Genomic DNA, 14,531 nt, shown 5'->3' on the forward strand with positions numbered 1-14,531 from the left:
TGCCACCCCAGCGGGGCTGAGGGGACTGGGCGCCATCATCTTGTGGCTGTGGGTGCCATCATCTTTGAGGGCAAGGCAGCCAATTAGCATATTCCCTCCTTATTGGCTGTGGGTGCCACCATCTTTGAGGGTGGGGTAGTCAATCAGCATATTCCCTCCTTATTGGCTGTGGGCACCACCATCTTTGCGACAGCATGAGGTTCAATTAGCATATTCTCTCTTTATTAGATAGGATGCTATATAGATACTAAATAGTGGTTTTTTTTTGCCCTGACCGGTTTGGCTCAGTGGATAGAGCGTCGGCCTGCGGACTGAAGGGTCCCGGGTTAGATTCCGGTCAAGGGCATGTGCCTTGGTTGCGGGCATATCCCCGGTGGGGGGTGTGCGGGAGGCAGCTGATCGATGTTTCTCTCTCATCAATGTTTCTGGCTCTCTCCCTCACCCTTCCTCTCTGCAGAAAATCAATAAAATATATTTAAAAAAAAAAAATAGTGGTTTTTTTTACACAGGAAAATTCTTGTGATAATGTTAAGTGAAAAAAGCAGGATATAATGTTAAATATACAAAGTGATCACATTATCCTAAAAATTACACAACAGTAAGAATAAAATATATAAAAATGTTAGTGATTGTTACTAGGTGATAAGATTGTGGCTATTTTAATGTTATTCTTTATAGTTTTACATATTTTCTGCAATGAACATGGGTTACATTCACATTCAGAAAAAGTAAACATTAAACAAATTGGAAAAAGAAAGGCCAAAAATATTACAAGTAGAAACTGGTGAGTTTTTACGACTACAACAACTATTTTCTATTACTTATATTGCCATCTACATAAAAACACATGAGGATGGCTTTGTGTTTTAACGTGTGTGTGTGTGTGTGTGTGTGTGTGTGTGTGTGTGCAGAGCTGACCAGCCGCAGCAGAAGCTCAGCTGAGATTCCTGAGCAGTGCACTGAGGTACCAGGTCACCTGCTCCTAACCCCTACTGGTCTCCAGGGAGCAGCTGGGAACTGGCAGGGAGCCTGCTTCCTAGGCTGCCGCACACATCGCTAGCCCTCCCCCTCTTAGCTGGGCTGGCTCCTTGCCTGGCCAGCAAATGTCTGAGGAAAACCACAGGGCCATTTGTGACCAAGACTGGTTCTCACTGAACCTGGTAGGTTCTCAGGAACACTGCACTCTACACAGGAAAACAATGTGATGGCAGGATCCAGCTCCCTCCTCCTCCCAACCCTGCCCATGTTTGTTTCAGCTGGGTAAAAGTAACTCTGATCAACATCCTTACAAAAACTACTTACCACTTACGTCTAGTTAGCTTATGGCACAATCATGATTATGCATATTGTTAAATATGAACCAGATCAGTTGTGTTGTTCATTGTATTTGATTACCACAGCAATCTAGACTATAATCAGAGTACATTCAGCTTCCGTGGCTATTTCAAGGTCATTCACTTTACAGTTTAAAAATAACTGTAGGGAAATAATCTTAGGAAACATGGCCTATTTCTAAAGCCGAATGGCAGTGTTTGATAATGATGATGATGATGATGATAGCAGCTACATTTATCTAGGGTTTACCAGGTGAAACCTAATTATTTCTTTCTCACTACAGTCCTGTGAAGATTCACTTTCCCGTTTTCATAACAGAAGGCACTGTGTTTTCATGTGTATTAGTATGTATAACAGAGTTAACAGAGAATCTAAACTGAGTTGGCAAAGGATTTTCAGACAGTGGAAGACAGAAATGGCGAGACGAGACTGTCACGGAAGAGGAGGTTGTATAAAGCAGGTCACAGTGAGTAAAGAGGAAGATGAACAAAAGCTTCAAGTAATCAATGATTGGATGAAGACATAAATCCAACATAAACAGACAACTTGGTATCTTAATAAGATAAACAAATTAGTTCATACCCATTCACTCTGTATGACACCCATTCAGCAAATTTATAATTATGTGGAATTGTTTCTATGTTTGGTAACACAATCAACTTTCCCCACTCCTTATTTATTTTATGATTTTAAGTGTAAAAAACTATTTTCTAAGAATGTAAGACCTTAATAGTAAACAGGCAATGCTGTTTGCTTAGTTTTAAAATTCCCTGCTGCTCACAATAAAAAATAATCAAAAAGAATATTGTTGAAGGGATCATTTTGTAAGTTATGTAAATGTCTAATCACTATGCTAACCACCTGAAACTATAATGTTTAATGTCAACTGTAATTGAATAATAAGAATAAAAGTATATTTTAAAAACAACAACCCAGTAGTTATCTCCTATAATGAAGAAGATAATAGAACTGTTGTTAACATGAGATATGTAGAGTTCAATGATCCTATTAGTCTGTCCCAAGTATATAAGACATTATAGTATGATGACAGATTTTCAGTAGAGAAACTCCAGGAATCGGTTAGGCTGCAGTTCAAATTCTAGTTCCAGCCCTTACTGACAGTGTGAGCAAAGATTAGAAACATAACCAGTGTAAACCTCCGTTTTCCCATCCTTAAAGTGGGGGTAGTAATTCCTGCCTCAGGGAGTAGAGGAGAATTAAATGATATAATATGTGCAATGAGATTCTTAGCATAATGCCAGGAATTTACGCAATAATTATTTGTTGTTATTATTATTGCATGCTAAATGGTATATTTATTTACAGAGCTCAGTCATTCAAAACAAAAGTATTAAAATCAAATAAGTAAATGCAAAATGTCTCAAAGGTTCTGAAAGAGAAGCATGGCTTGATTGTTAGCCTTTAAGAATGCCTTACTTACCCATAAATACAAGAGATGTCAATCACCACATCAATCATATCACAGCAGAGCTCATAGGTTTGCATATCTACTGGGGTGCTATCAGTTGCAATATAAATTTTACTGACCACATCAAATAGAAATGCCTTTTCAATTCCAGAATTCTGAAACAAAAAGAAGATGCTGACTTAAAGCAACAGCTGATTTCAAACCAGGTCATGGTTCCATAAAACTATATGCCATCCTCTATGTGAAAAGTAAACAAGCAAAAATTAAGTTACTGTAATTTTAGGTTGTTCCATGTTATTACAATTTAAACCTCATTGTCATATACTTCTTTATAATGGACTTGCATAGAAAATGAAAAGTGGAATTATCCAAATTATTTTCTGTAGGCAAACAAACTGAGTGGTGGCCGAGTAAAAACACTAATTATACTGATTTTAAATTTAAAAATAAATTTAAGAAATCTAAACAAGCAAATTCCAAACTGTGCGGTGAGAATTCATGTGCGTACAACCAACAGGTCTGCCTTAATGCTACTCCGCAGAGCTGGACGAGAGCTGGTGGTTTATAGGACTCATTCAGTGTTAACAGTTTATATCTTATCGCCAAACCAACTTTTATATCCTCTACCTCTGGTAAGGCTTTATTAACATTGAATGATTGCCTACAATTTGAATAAACACTCCAATTATATCATTAAAGTACAGGCATCCATTTTGGGAGTTAAAATTTAAAGGGCCTAAAATAATCTCTGGATCAACCTCCAAAAGTACATACTTTGTGACCTTGAAATGCTGCTGTAAAAAGTAAGCAGAAATAAGATCGTTTTCATTCTTGCAATGTTATTCTTAAATTCTGCAAATGACGCTCACAGGATGATATTATTTACTTACAGAGATAAAGATGTTTAGCAAGTTCTCCAGGGTGGGGAGTTGTGGAATTAGTTTCTGAACCACTTTGCTAAAAGCTTCAAATATTGAATGATCATATATGCTTGTCAGATAAAAGCTGAAAGAGGAAACAATATTTCATCACATTTTCCCCTTGACTGGGGAATAGACTGCTTAGGCTGTCATAACACCAGTCCTTGCCTTCTGTATCTACACTCCTTACGCACACATTCAGAAATTGAAACAGCCTTGGTAAAAACTGAACATGTCTTAACGGGCCATTTCCTCCCACCACCCGAAAAACAAGAACTGTGTCCATTCTCATCTGCTGACTGGCTGGAGTGGAAAGCTTAAAAACAGAATGTAGTGCTCACTTTGGCGGCCCATACACTAAAATTGGAACGATACAGAGAAGATTAGCATGCCCCTGCGCAAGGATGACATGCAAATTTGAAGCGTTCCATATTAAAAAAAAAATGCACTGTCTGTGTCCATACCAGCTTCCTTATATTCTGCGAGAGAATGCACACCAGCTCATCTATACACACACCTCATGGGCTAGTAACAATGACATTATTCACATTGAAGTACCTACGTTTTTCATTTTCCACAAAAAATGATGAAGTGGTTTTCCTCTGAGCATTTCTATTTGAATTATCTTCAGAGTTAGATACTATCATATTTATCAAGAACTGTAAACTTCAGCTTCAATTAACCTCCTGGATTATGTCCATGGGTTTTATGTTATGTGTTTCTCAAATAGGGGAGGAACCTTAGCTTTGAACACTTATTTAAAAAAGAAATTTATTATTTTTAAACCCCACTGCTTTTCCCAAAGATCAGAATTAGCACGTGGAAAGCTTGTTTTACCCAAATACCATCCCAATGTCCACAGTCCGAAATAGGGTGAACCACTTGTGGTGACTTTGGACCCCAAATCTGCTTTTTCCGTCCATGACAGGGATCCCTGAGGGGTTTCTGTTCTCACCTGAGGTGAATCTTTTCTAACCCAGCGTCTGCGAGGTCATCGTTTGCCCGCTGATGAATATCTCTTTGGGTTTCAATTTTGTGGTCGTCGGACAGACCATCCACTTTGTGGATGAACACCTCGAAGTTGATGTCGGTGTTCACTTTGTAGGCCCTGGTCACCGTGAGGTGCAGCCGGGCCAGGGCCTCCATGTAGTCGTCCTGGGAACAAAGGCACCGTCCTGTCAGGGGAGGCGGCTTCGCTTTCGAAACCCTGCTCAGCTGCCTTTCACAGAACTCCCCAGCTTTACTGAGGGAGGCTTGACAAATAGACATCGCATATATTTAAAGTGCACAATAGGAGGCCCTGGCCGGGTAGCTCAGCTGGATAGAGCAGAGTCCCCATAAGGCAACTTTGAGGGTTCGATCTCCAATCAGGGCACATACAAGAAGCAACCAAGGAACGCATAAAAAAGTGGAACAACAAACGTTATGTTTCCCTTTCCCCACCCCCTCAAAAAAAAATCAATAAATAAGAAAATAAAGTGTGCAATGGGATGTTTTGATAAAAGGCACATGTTGTGAAATGATACCCTCACTCAAGCTACCTAACTTTCCCAGCACCTTGCCTCACAGTGAACCATGTTTTTCCTTCCCATATTCTTTCTTTTTAATATATTTCTTTATTGATTTCAGAGAGGAAGAGAGACGAAGAGATAGATAGAAACATCGATGAGAGAGAATCATTGATCGGCTGCCTCCTGCATGCCCCCTACTGGGGATTGAGCCCACAACCCAGCACACTCCCTACTGGGGATCAACACGCAACCCAGGCATGTGCCCTTGGCCAGAATCGAACCTGGGACCCTTCAGTCCGCAGGCCGACGCTCTATCTACTGAGCCAACAGCTAGGGCTCCACATTCTTTCTTAATTTGGAAACCATCTGGGTACAACATCCAAAAATATTTTTCAAAAGCCCAATAAAAGCTGGTTTTATAGAATTTAAGATCGAAAATGTAAGTTTTGTTAACAAGGAGATGAAAAAGAAAGGCCAGAAAAACCCAGCTGTAGGCTCTTATGGCTAGCTTGGTGACAGTCATAAAGATCAGAGCTGCAGTTCTGTGAATCGAAAATTCACAAAGGTCACCTAGGACCTCCTCTGGAATACAATTCCTTCCAGATTTTTTAATCTCTTGGTCAACTGTGATGAGCAGTTAGAGATGAAAATATGATATGGGTCACTGGGGAAGGAGCCAGGAGGAAAAACTTTTAAGAACCACTGGTCTAGAGCAGCCAAATTGGGCCCATGCCTGATGTTGTTTGTAAGTCAAGTTTTATTGGAGCACAGCCACACTCATTTGTTTACATAGCATCTATGGCTGCTTTCATGCTACAATGGCAGCTGAGTAGTTTTTCTCTGTGGAAATGGTATAGCCTGCAAAGCCTGAAATATTTACCATCTGGCCCTTCATAGAATATGATTGCTGATCCATGTCTACAATCATTGCCCCAAGTAAAACAATATTTTCCTCCTATTTTATTTTCCTCCTTCCTACAGATGATACCTATATAATAATATAATAAACACCTATATGCTATGTATCTCTTTGCTTAAGAAATCAAACATTAAAAAAAAAAAAAAAGAAATCAAACATTAGCCCTGGTCGGTGTGGCTCAGTTGGTTGAGTGTTGTTCCATGCACCAAAAGGCTGCTGGTTCAATTCCTGATCAGGGCACATGCCTGGGTTGTGGGTTCGTTTGCAGGAGGCAACTTATCAATGTTTCTCTCTTACACAGCGATTTTCTCTCTCTTCTCTCTCTCTCTCTCTCTCTCTTTCTCTCTCCCTCCCTCCCTCCCTCTTCCTTTTTCTAAAATCAGTAAAAATATTTAAAAAGAAATCAAACATTAGATACTGAAGCCCTGTGTGTTTCTCCCCCTCCTCCCTTCTATTCCATCACTCTACCCCCTACCCTCCAGAGGTAGCACTACCCCAAGTTTAGTGTCTATTCTCACTCATCTCTTGATACATTACTACATACATATCTACCTTTAAACAATATACAGAATTCACTTTCGTTGTTCTAAATTTTATAAAAATATCGTTACATGTATATTATAGTTTGCCTTTTTCACCCAACATTATGTCAGTGAGATTCACCTACATTGAAGTGTATAACTCTTTTTAAAAATATATATATTTTTTATTGATTTCAGAGAGGAGGGGAGAGGAAGAGAGAGATAGAACTATCAATGATGAGAGAGAATTATCGATTGGCTGCCTACAGCACACACCCCCACTGGGGATCAAGCCCACAACTATGACATGTGCCCTGACTAGGAATCAAACTGTGACCTTCTGGTTCACAGGCTGATGCTCAACCACTGAGCCATGCCAGCCAGGCCATCACTCCTTCTAACAGCTCTATAAAATTTCATTGTATGGATGGTCTATAATTTATCATTGTTGATAACTGTTGATGGACATTCAGAATGTTTCCAGACAGTAATAATGTGGACAGTCTCATACATGCATCTTTGTGTCTGTTTGTGAGTTTTGGGGGGCTTACCCTGAAGGCCAACCTGTTGGGGCCTAGGAAGGAGCATCTTAAATTTGACTAGATAATGTGTAAGAGCACTGGATGCTTCAGTCCCTCACCAACACTCATGTTGTCAGATGTCTTAATTATTGCCAACTTGAAGGTATGAGCAGGTCTTACTGTTACAGCAAAGAAAGGAAAGGGATCTGCAGGACAGAATTCAAAGGACTTTTCACCCCTATTCTGACTCCAAACTTGGACCAATACAGGAAGCCAATAAGACAGGGGATGTTCTGGCATTCTTCTAGGTAAATCAAAATATTAAAGACAGCCGAAACTGGTTTGGCTCAGTGGATAGAGCGTCGGCCTGCGGACTGAGGGGTCCCAGGTTCGATTCCGGTCAAGGGCATGTACCTGGGCTGCGGGCACATCCCCAGTGGGAGATGTGCAGGAGGCGGCTGATCGATGTTTCTCTCCCATCGATGTTTCTAACTCTCTATCTCTCTCCCTTCCTCTCTAAAATCAATAAAATATATTTTTAAAAAAATATTAAAGACAATGATAAGAAACTGTGAAGAGAGACAAACAGCACATGGACTCTTCTCATCCTCACACTCTAAAGAGTCATTTAAAATGAAAGTTGGAATTTGGGGCACTGGGCTAGCAGATTAAGCATTTTGGAAAAATTCTAGATGAGTAATTTGTAGCACTTTTTCTTAAGACCTTAAAGTATCTCAAATAAAAACTAAAGTTATTACCGAATAATTCCACATGTGTGAAATTCCAGAAAAGGCAAACTAGTCTGTAGTGACAGAGAGCACGTCAGCAGTCCTGGAGCTGGGGTTCGGGGGACGGGCTGAGGAAGGACACGAAGGGATCCTCTGGGGTGGTAGAGATATTCTACATCTTGATTGTGAGCTAGTCACAGGGTGTAGACATTGATCAAACTCACTGAACTGTTCACCTAAAGCGAGGGTGTTTTATTATATGTCTATTCACCTCAAAAAAAAGTGTTACTGCTTATGTCTATAACATAAGGAAGAGGGGAGTTAAAGAGACAGACCTGTGAGCACAACTAGCCAATGTCAAGAGAGCATTACAGTCGCAAAGGATTAGAAATTGCTACTCTTAACCTCCCTGCCAAGTATATAAAATGGCCTGATTACCAACTAACTGATGTGGTAGTATGTAGCTACAAGAATTACAAATGACATTAAAAAGAAAAATATACTTGGTTTATTAGAGCAGAGGGATTGTGGATGATTTTTCCTACTGTGTTTGTTACCCTCTTCTACGACAAAAATAAAAACTATAATGCCTAGTGTCAATCCAAATTAAATCTAGGAATTATAGATGTGTGTGTCCCCCAGGCACAGGTGGAATGGCTGCAGGGGGCCGAAGCGGGGCCTGGAGATGTGATGCATCTGTGGGCTCTGCAGGAGGTTTGGGGGGTCATACATCTAGGTTGAGGGAAAGCGCTCTCAATGCTTTCATTCTCTTTTATTTTACAACATTCTGTGAGGACACATTTTCTCCTTGGTGATATAATTATCTGGCAATCCTCTGACTGTGAGGAATTCACAAGCAAAAAATAAAAATATGAGGTGTCCCACCCACAGAGCACTGCTTAGAAATAAAGAAAATGCTTGGAGTGCTGCTGAGGTACTTCCCTAACGTGTGCTCCTCTTTCAGTCTCGTAATCACATCCTGCAAAGATTCCCACAAATACAATTTTCACAGCCTGCTTCCAGCAGAAACGTGTATTAGACTCTGAAGCTGCTGATTTAATTACTTTATATATTTTTAGTAAACGACAGTTCTCAACTATGTTTTTCCTAACCTTTTTTAAAAGTATAACTTAAGCCCTAACCGGTTTGGCTCAGTGGATAGAGCATCGGCCTGCGGACTGAGGGGTACCGGGTTCGATTCTGGTCAAGGGCATGTACCTTGGTCACGGGCACATCCCCAGTAGGGGGTGTGCAGGAGGCAGCTGATCGGTGTTTCTCTCTCATCGATGTTTCTGACTCTCTATCCCTCTCCCTTCCTCTCTGTAAAAAATCAATAAAATATTTTTTTTTAAGAAAGTATAACTTAAAAAGTGAATTTTGCAAGCATCCTTTTACCTTTCTGTCTTACAGCTAAAAAATAAATAACAACAACAAAACAAATAAACAAAAAATACATTTACCAACCCAAACTGAAGGTCCATTTCCATGTTCAGGTAGAAATAAAACCAAATTATGGTTGCAATGTTTAAAAATAGGTAAGTGTACCTATTTTCACCCCATTATAACCATCGTACAAACACCTGAGATGGGTTTGTTTTGGAAATTTAAATTCCTGCTAGGGAAGCACAACATGGCATTGAAGTATTTACTTACTAAGCCACTGTCTTGAAATCAGGAATCATCTGGTTGGAATCCATGGGCTGCCACTACCTAGTTCACCAACTACAGAAACAGTGGCCATGTGACTTAGGGGAAAATGGAGCTTAGAGGAGACGGATGAGCGTGACATCCCTGGAGCCTCACCTCCCATGCGGCAGCGCGGACACACTCTGGCCGCTCCTCTCCAGCTCCAGACTCCCTAATTTACGGTGCTGGCAGATCTGAGACAGAAAGGCAGGGATACTGCCAAGGCCACAGATGGGCCAGAAAACAGGTCAGTAAAAGTGGGACAGCCAGGAACGCAGCGACTGACACAGGCCCCGGACCTGATGCAGCTTCTACAAGCACGCACCTCTGGATGGGTCCAAGGGAGGAGAGGCACTGCTGTCCCTAGACCAGGCATTGGAATGTAAAGTCTCCCCTCTGTACCCCACCACAAAATAAAGAACCCTCTCTAACCATATGGCTAACCTCCCTTTTATACAGTAGACGTATAAAATGCAGTCGCTGGAAACGAAAAGGCTTTAGTTGAGAATTTCATTATTCTATCAATGAATCTAGTTCTGTGAAAGCTCTCTGGCATGAGCAGTCTCCTCAGAGAATGGTTTTCCAAGCACGGGCTCAGACCCATTATGACTGAGGCTTCACATCCCTTCCCCGCTAACCACACTGGTGCTCCTGCAAGGGTTGGGAGCGCTCGGCCCACCTGTCTCACTGTGGGTCCACAGTTTCAGGAAAATGTCTGGACCTGCCCAGCCGGTGTGGCTCAGTGGTTGAGCATTGACCTATGAACCAGGAAATCATGGTGCAATTCCTGGTCAGGGCACATATCTGGGCTGCAGGCTCAATCTCCATTGATGTTTCTATCTCTCTCTCCCTCTCCCTCTCCCTTACTCTCTGAAATCAATAAAAATATGTATTTTTTAAAAGTCGGGACCTGAATTTGGGGTTGGTTTAGCGCATTCCTGTAGGACTTGTTGCCTTTGATTCCCCCACAGCTGCAAAAAAGAGCCCTTGGAAGGGCCTGGGGCTGGGCCACACGTCATAGACACTTTCTAAGATACTTGGACATGGAGAGTTTGAAGGGCTCAAGGTCTCAATCCTGCTGCCTGTACTTTTTCTTTTCTTTTTAAAATATATTTGTATTGATTTCAGAGAGGAAGGGAGAGGGAGAGAGAGACAGAAACATCAATCATGAGAGAATCATTGATCGGCTGCCTCCTGCATGCCCTCCACTGGGGACTGAGCTGCAACCCAGGTATGTGTCCTGACCAGAATCGAATTGTGACCTCCTGGTTCATAGGTCAACGCTCAACCACTGAGCCACCCCAGCCGGGCTGTACTCTTTCTTATACTGACCTGCCTCAGACACACCAATGGTCCCACTGCTTTCTTTCCCCATCTCCCGTTTAACATGGGCTCAAGGTATAAAATCCCAGGGTGCCAAAGTAACAATTCAGAAGGCTGGTTTGAATAACTGAGAGAGTGACTCTATGCCTGGGTACTAAGTCAAAGGGTTCCCAATTCTTTGCTCTCAGCAAAGTTGAAGAAGAACCAATCAGCATGTCTGTTGGGAAACTACTAAAAATTTTTTTGTGATAGAAAACTGGGCAATTTAGAGAATATAACTTAGAAGGAGTGTAAATAATTGAGTGAATGCTATCCCAAAACTCACCCTATCTCTACACCTACATATTTATGTGAGCAAGGCTTCTCAGTGCTTATATCTATGCAAACAAAAATAGAATCGATGTCAAATCTTGTCTTACTCAAGCATGGACACATGAATTAAGTGGGAAAATATTCATCTTCTTAAGAGAGACAATTATATCTCAAATTTTACTTTTTATATTTAAGTCACCTATAAAATACACAATACTTATGCTGTCTTTATTAATGTGCACTAGCAATAATTACGATAATTTTAATTCAGGAGAAAACATTTCATATTTGGAACTTTAACTTCACGGGAAACCGATTAAACGGTAAACTTACACACATGTTTTTGTTGCCCAGAACCTGCTGAGAGCATCAGAGGGGGGACCCATAACTGCTGTCTGTGGCCTGCACAGTGGTCCCTCCATCTGTGAGGCTTCCGAGATCTGTGCTTTGCTGAGACGTACACAACTACGCAGCCCCCTAACGTCACCCCGTGGTGGTCAGGGTTGCATGAAGGGAGACTTCTTTGCAAACCCTGAGAGCCCCAACTGAGAAATGCCGGTTTGGTAGAGAGGCCTATTCTCAAGTCCGAAAGCCAAACCCCAAACCGAAACGATCACAAAGGAAATTGTTTAGACCCAGGGGAACGACTGTCTATGTGCGGGGGAGGGCCTGCTGTCCCACTGTACCCAAGACCGGCTTTACCTGGGAGTCTATGACAAATATCAGGGCTCCTGTTCCCCGGAAGATCATCTCATAGTCAAATGTAGGGTCAAAAAAGTCAATCTGTCCTGGGAAGTCCCAAATCTGAAAATTCACAAAGGAGCTGTTGGAAACATCTTCCCGGCAGATCTTATTCGTGCTCTCCAAGAACAGGGTTTCGTTGGGAGACATTTTGTGAAAGACCACTTTCTGAATCGACGACTTGCCGCTCCTCCTCAGGCCCATGAGCAGGATCCTCGGCTTCACCTCAGTGCTGAAGGGATCACTGAAGTCCAGGACTGCAGAAAACCACAAAACAAAAATGAGGGCGAGCCGCTTTCACAGCGGTTAATTCGACGAGTTTCACTTCCACCTCAGATGTGATTTATGATTCACAGACAATTCGACTTTTCCAAATATGGGGAGTGCTAACTACATCACCCCACTCATTGAGGGGCCAGCTTTTGGTAAGTGCAAAACACTGAAAAAATGCTATTTCACTACCTCTCATACCATCCTGGGGGAGGGCAGTGAGGGGTGGGGAGAAAACCTGTACAATTCCACGTCATCAGCAAGGAATCTAGAGGGTGAAGAGTAGAGGTTTCCTGGAGCCAACTGCCCAAGAAAAGAATCTGGTGTTAGCATTCCAAAGCAATGCCCTTCATCAGGGTCTCTATGAACAAAAGAGATGCTTGTTTATTTACCATCAGAGAAATACTCATCCCAACCACTATGAGATGCACTCCACACCCACGAAGACGGCTACAATAAAAAAGTCAGATAATAATAAGTGTTGGTGAGGATGTGGATAAACTGGCACCCTCCTACACTGCTGGTAAGAATGTAAAATGGCGTGCTTTGAAAAAAGAAAAAAAAGTTTGGCAGTTCCTCAAAAGACTGAGTCACCCTATGGCCCAGCAATTCCACGTCGAGGAATATATTCAAAGATATGAAAACATATGTGCAAGCAAAAACCTGTACATGAATGTTCACAGCAGCAGTGTTCATAATAGCCAACAAGTAGAAACAATACAATGGCCATCAACTTACGATTGGATTAACAGATGTTGTATATAAAAAAGGAACAAAGTACTGATATATGCCATGATATGGGTAAACACTGAAAGTGAAAGAAGCCAGATACAAAAGGTCACGTACTGTTTGATTCCATTTATAAGAAACATCCAGAATAGATAAATTCAGAAATAAAAGATACTTTGTGGTTGCCAGGGGCTACAGGGAAGAGAAATGGGAAGTGACTGTTCATGGGCATGTGGTTTCTTTGGAGTAATAAAAATGTTCTAGAATTAAATAGAAATGATGATTACATACCTTTGTGAATATATTAAAACCACTCATTTGTATACTTTAAAAGGGCAAATATTATATGTGAAATATATCTCAATTTTGTAAAAACGGCTTCATGAATGACCAAAATAAATAAAATAATGCATAATAATGTAGCTTGGAGAAAGGTCAAGAAAGGAAACCAACATTTTAAGAAAAAAGGCAGAATATAGGCAAATATGGAGATCTAAATATATTAAATTATTTTTCCAAATTTCTGGGCAGGAAAAAAACCAACAGGGGGTTATTATTTGGAGAATCAAAGTGAGGAGAGCCAAGGAGATAAACTCTGTGCACCACTGCCCATCTACCCAACGCCATCCTACACATACTCTAGAACAGTGGTTCTCAACCTTCCTAATGCTGCAACCCTTTAATACAGTTCCTCATGTTGTGGTGACCCCACTTTCATTGTTACAAATTGAACATAATTAAAGCATAGTGATTAATCACAAAAACAGTATGTAATTCTATATGTGTTTTCCAATGGTCTTAGGCGACCCCTGTGAAAGGGTCGTTTGACCCCCAAAGGGGTTGCGACCCACAGGTTGAGAACCGCTGCTCTAGAACATTCCAGGTGGGTGCGGTGAACCTAGTAGCTTGGGTGTGAGAGGGAAGGCAGTGCTAGTGATGCTCTGAAATAGGGAGCAACCACATTCCAAATACTTTGACCTCATCTAACTTCCACTACAGTGTGTGTGGAGCTCAAGGGGTGGGAGGAGCCCCATCTTCCCTTCAGACACTTTCTCAAAAGAGGAGAGCCAAAGCGGTAGCAGAGAGTAGAGGCTCAACAAATGGGAGAATATACACCTGAAGCTGAGTGCATATTGGAATCAGCAAACTTTCAAGATAAGTACAAAATACACAGAGACAAGAGAAACTACGGCATTCATGAAACAAGGACTATTTTCAAATAAGAGCAGATATGCGAAAGGGCCTTAGAGATCTTGGAAATAAAAATGCAATTCAGGAAGGAAGGGGAATAAATGGATTGAAAAGCAGAATAAACGCAGACAAAGAGGGTAATCGTGAAGTAGAAAGTCAAACCCTCTCAGAATACAGGGAGTACAAAGGGATAGTGCACGGGAAGGTGTGAAATGAAAAGTAAAGTGACATCAGAAATAAGACTCAGAAGTCCCACTCTGTGCCACGGGAAATCCAAAAGAAGAAAAGACAGAATATACGGGAAAGCAATATTTAACTAAATAATAGATAAGCCTTTCCCAAACTAAGAAAGGATAAAACTCAAAAGGAACAAAGAGAGAAATGTAAACAGAAAT

At 41.2% G+C, this 14,531-nt stretch overlaps 1 protein-coding gene across 1 annotated transcript in view; it reads right to left on the reverse strand.

The window, feature by feature from the left end:
• Nucleotides 1–14,531, reverse strand: part of RRAGD (Ras related GTP binding D) — a 34,013-nt gene that overhangs the window by 10,486 nt on the left and 8,996 nt on the right. Inside the window, exons 2-5 of the mRNA XM_081094089.1 lie at nt 11,908–12,203; nt 4,640–4,839; nt 3,655–3,769; nt 2,777–2,919 (exon numbers count right to left, since the gene is read on the reverse strand). Of these exons, the coding sequence (XP_080950215.1) occupies nt 2,777–2,919; nt 3,655–3,769; nt 4,640–4,839; nt 11,908–12,203 (754 nt within the window). The remainder of the gene's footprint in view (nt 1–2,776; nt 2,920–3,654; nt 3,770–4,639; nt 4,840–11,907; nt 12,204–14,531) is intronic.

The sequence above is a fragment of the Myotis nattereri genome, assembly GCF_964212035.1.
Source record: "Myotis nattereri genome assembly, chromosome: 6".
NCBI classification, from domain to species: Eukaryota; Metazoa; Chordata; class Mammalia; order Chiroptera; family Vespertilionidae; genus Myotis; species Myotis nattereri.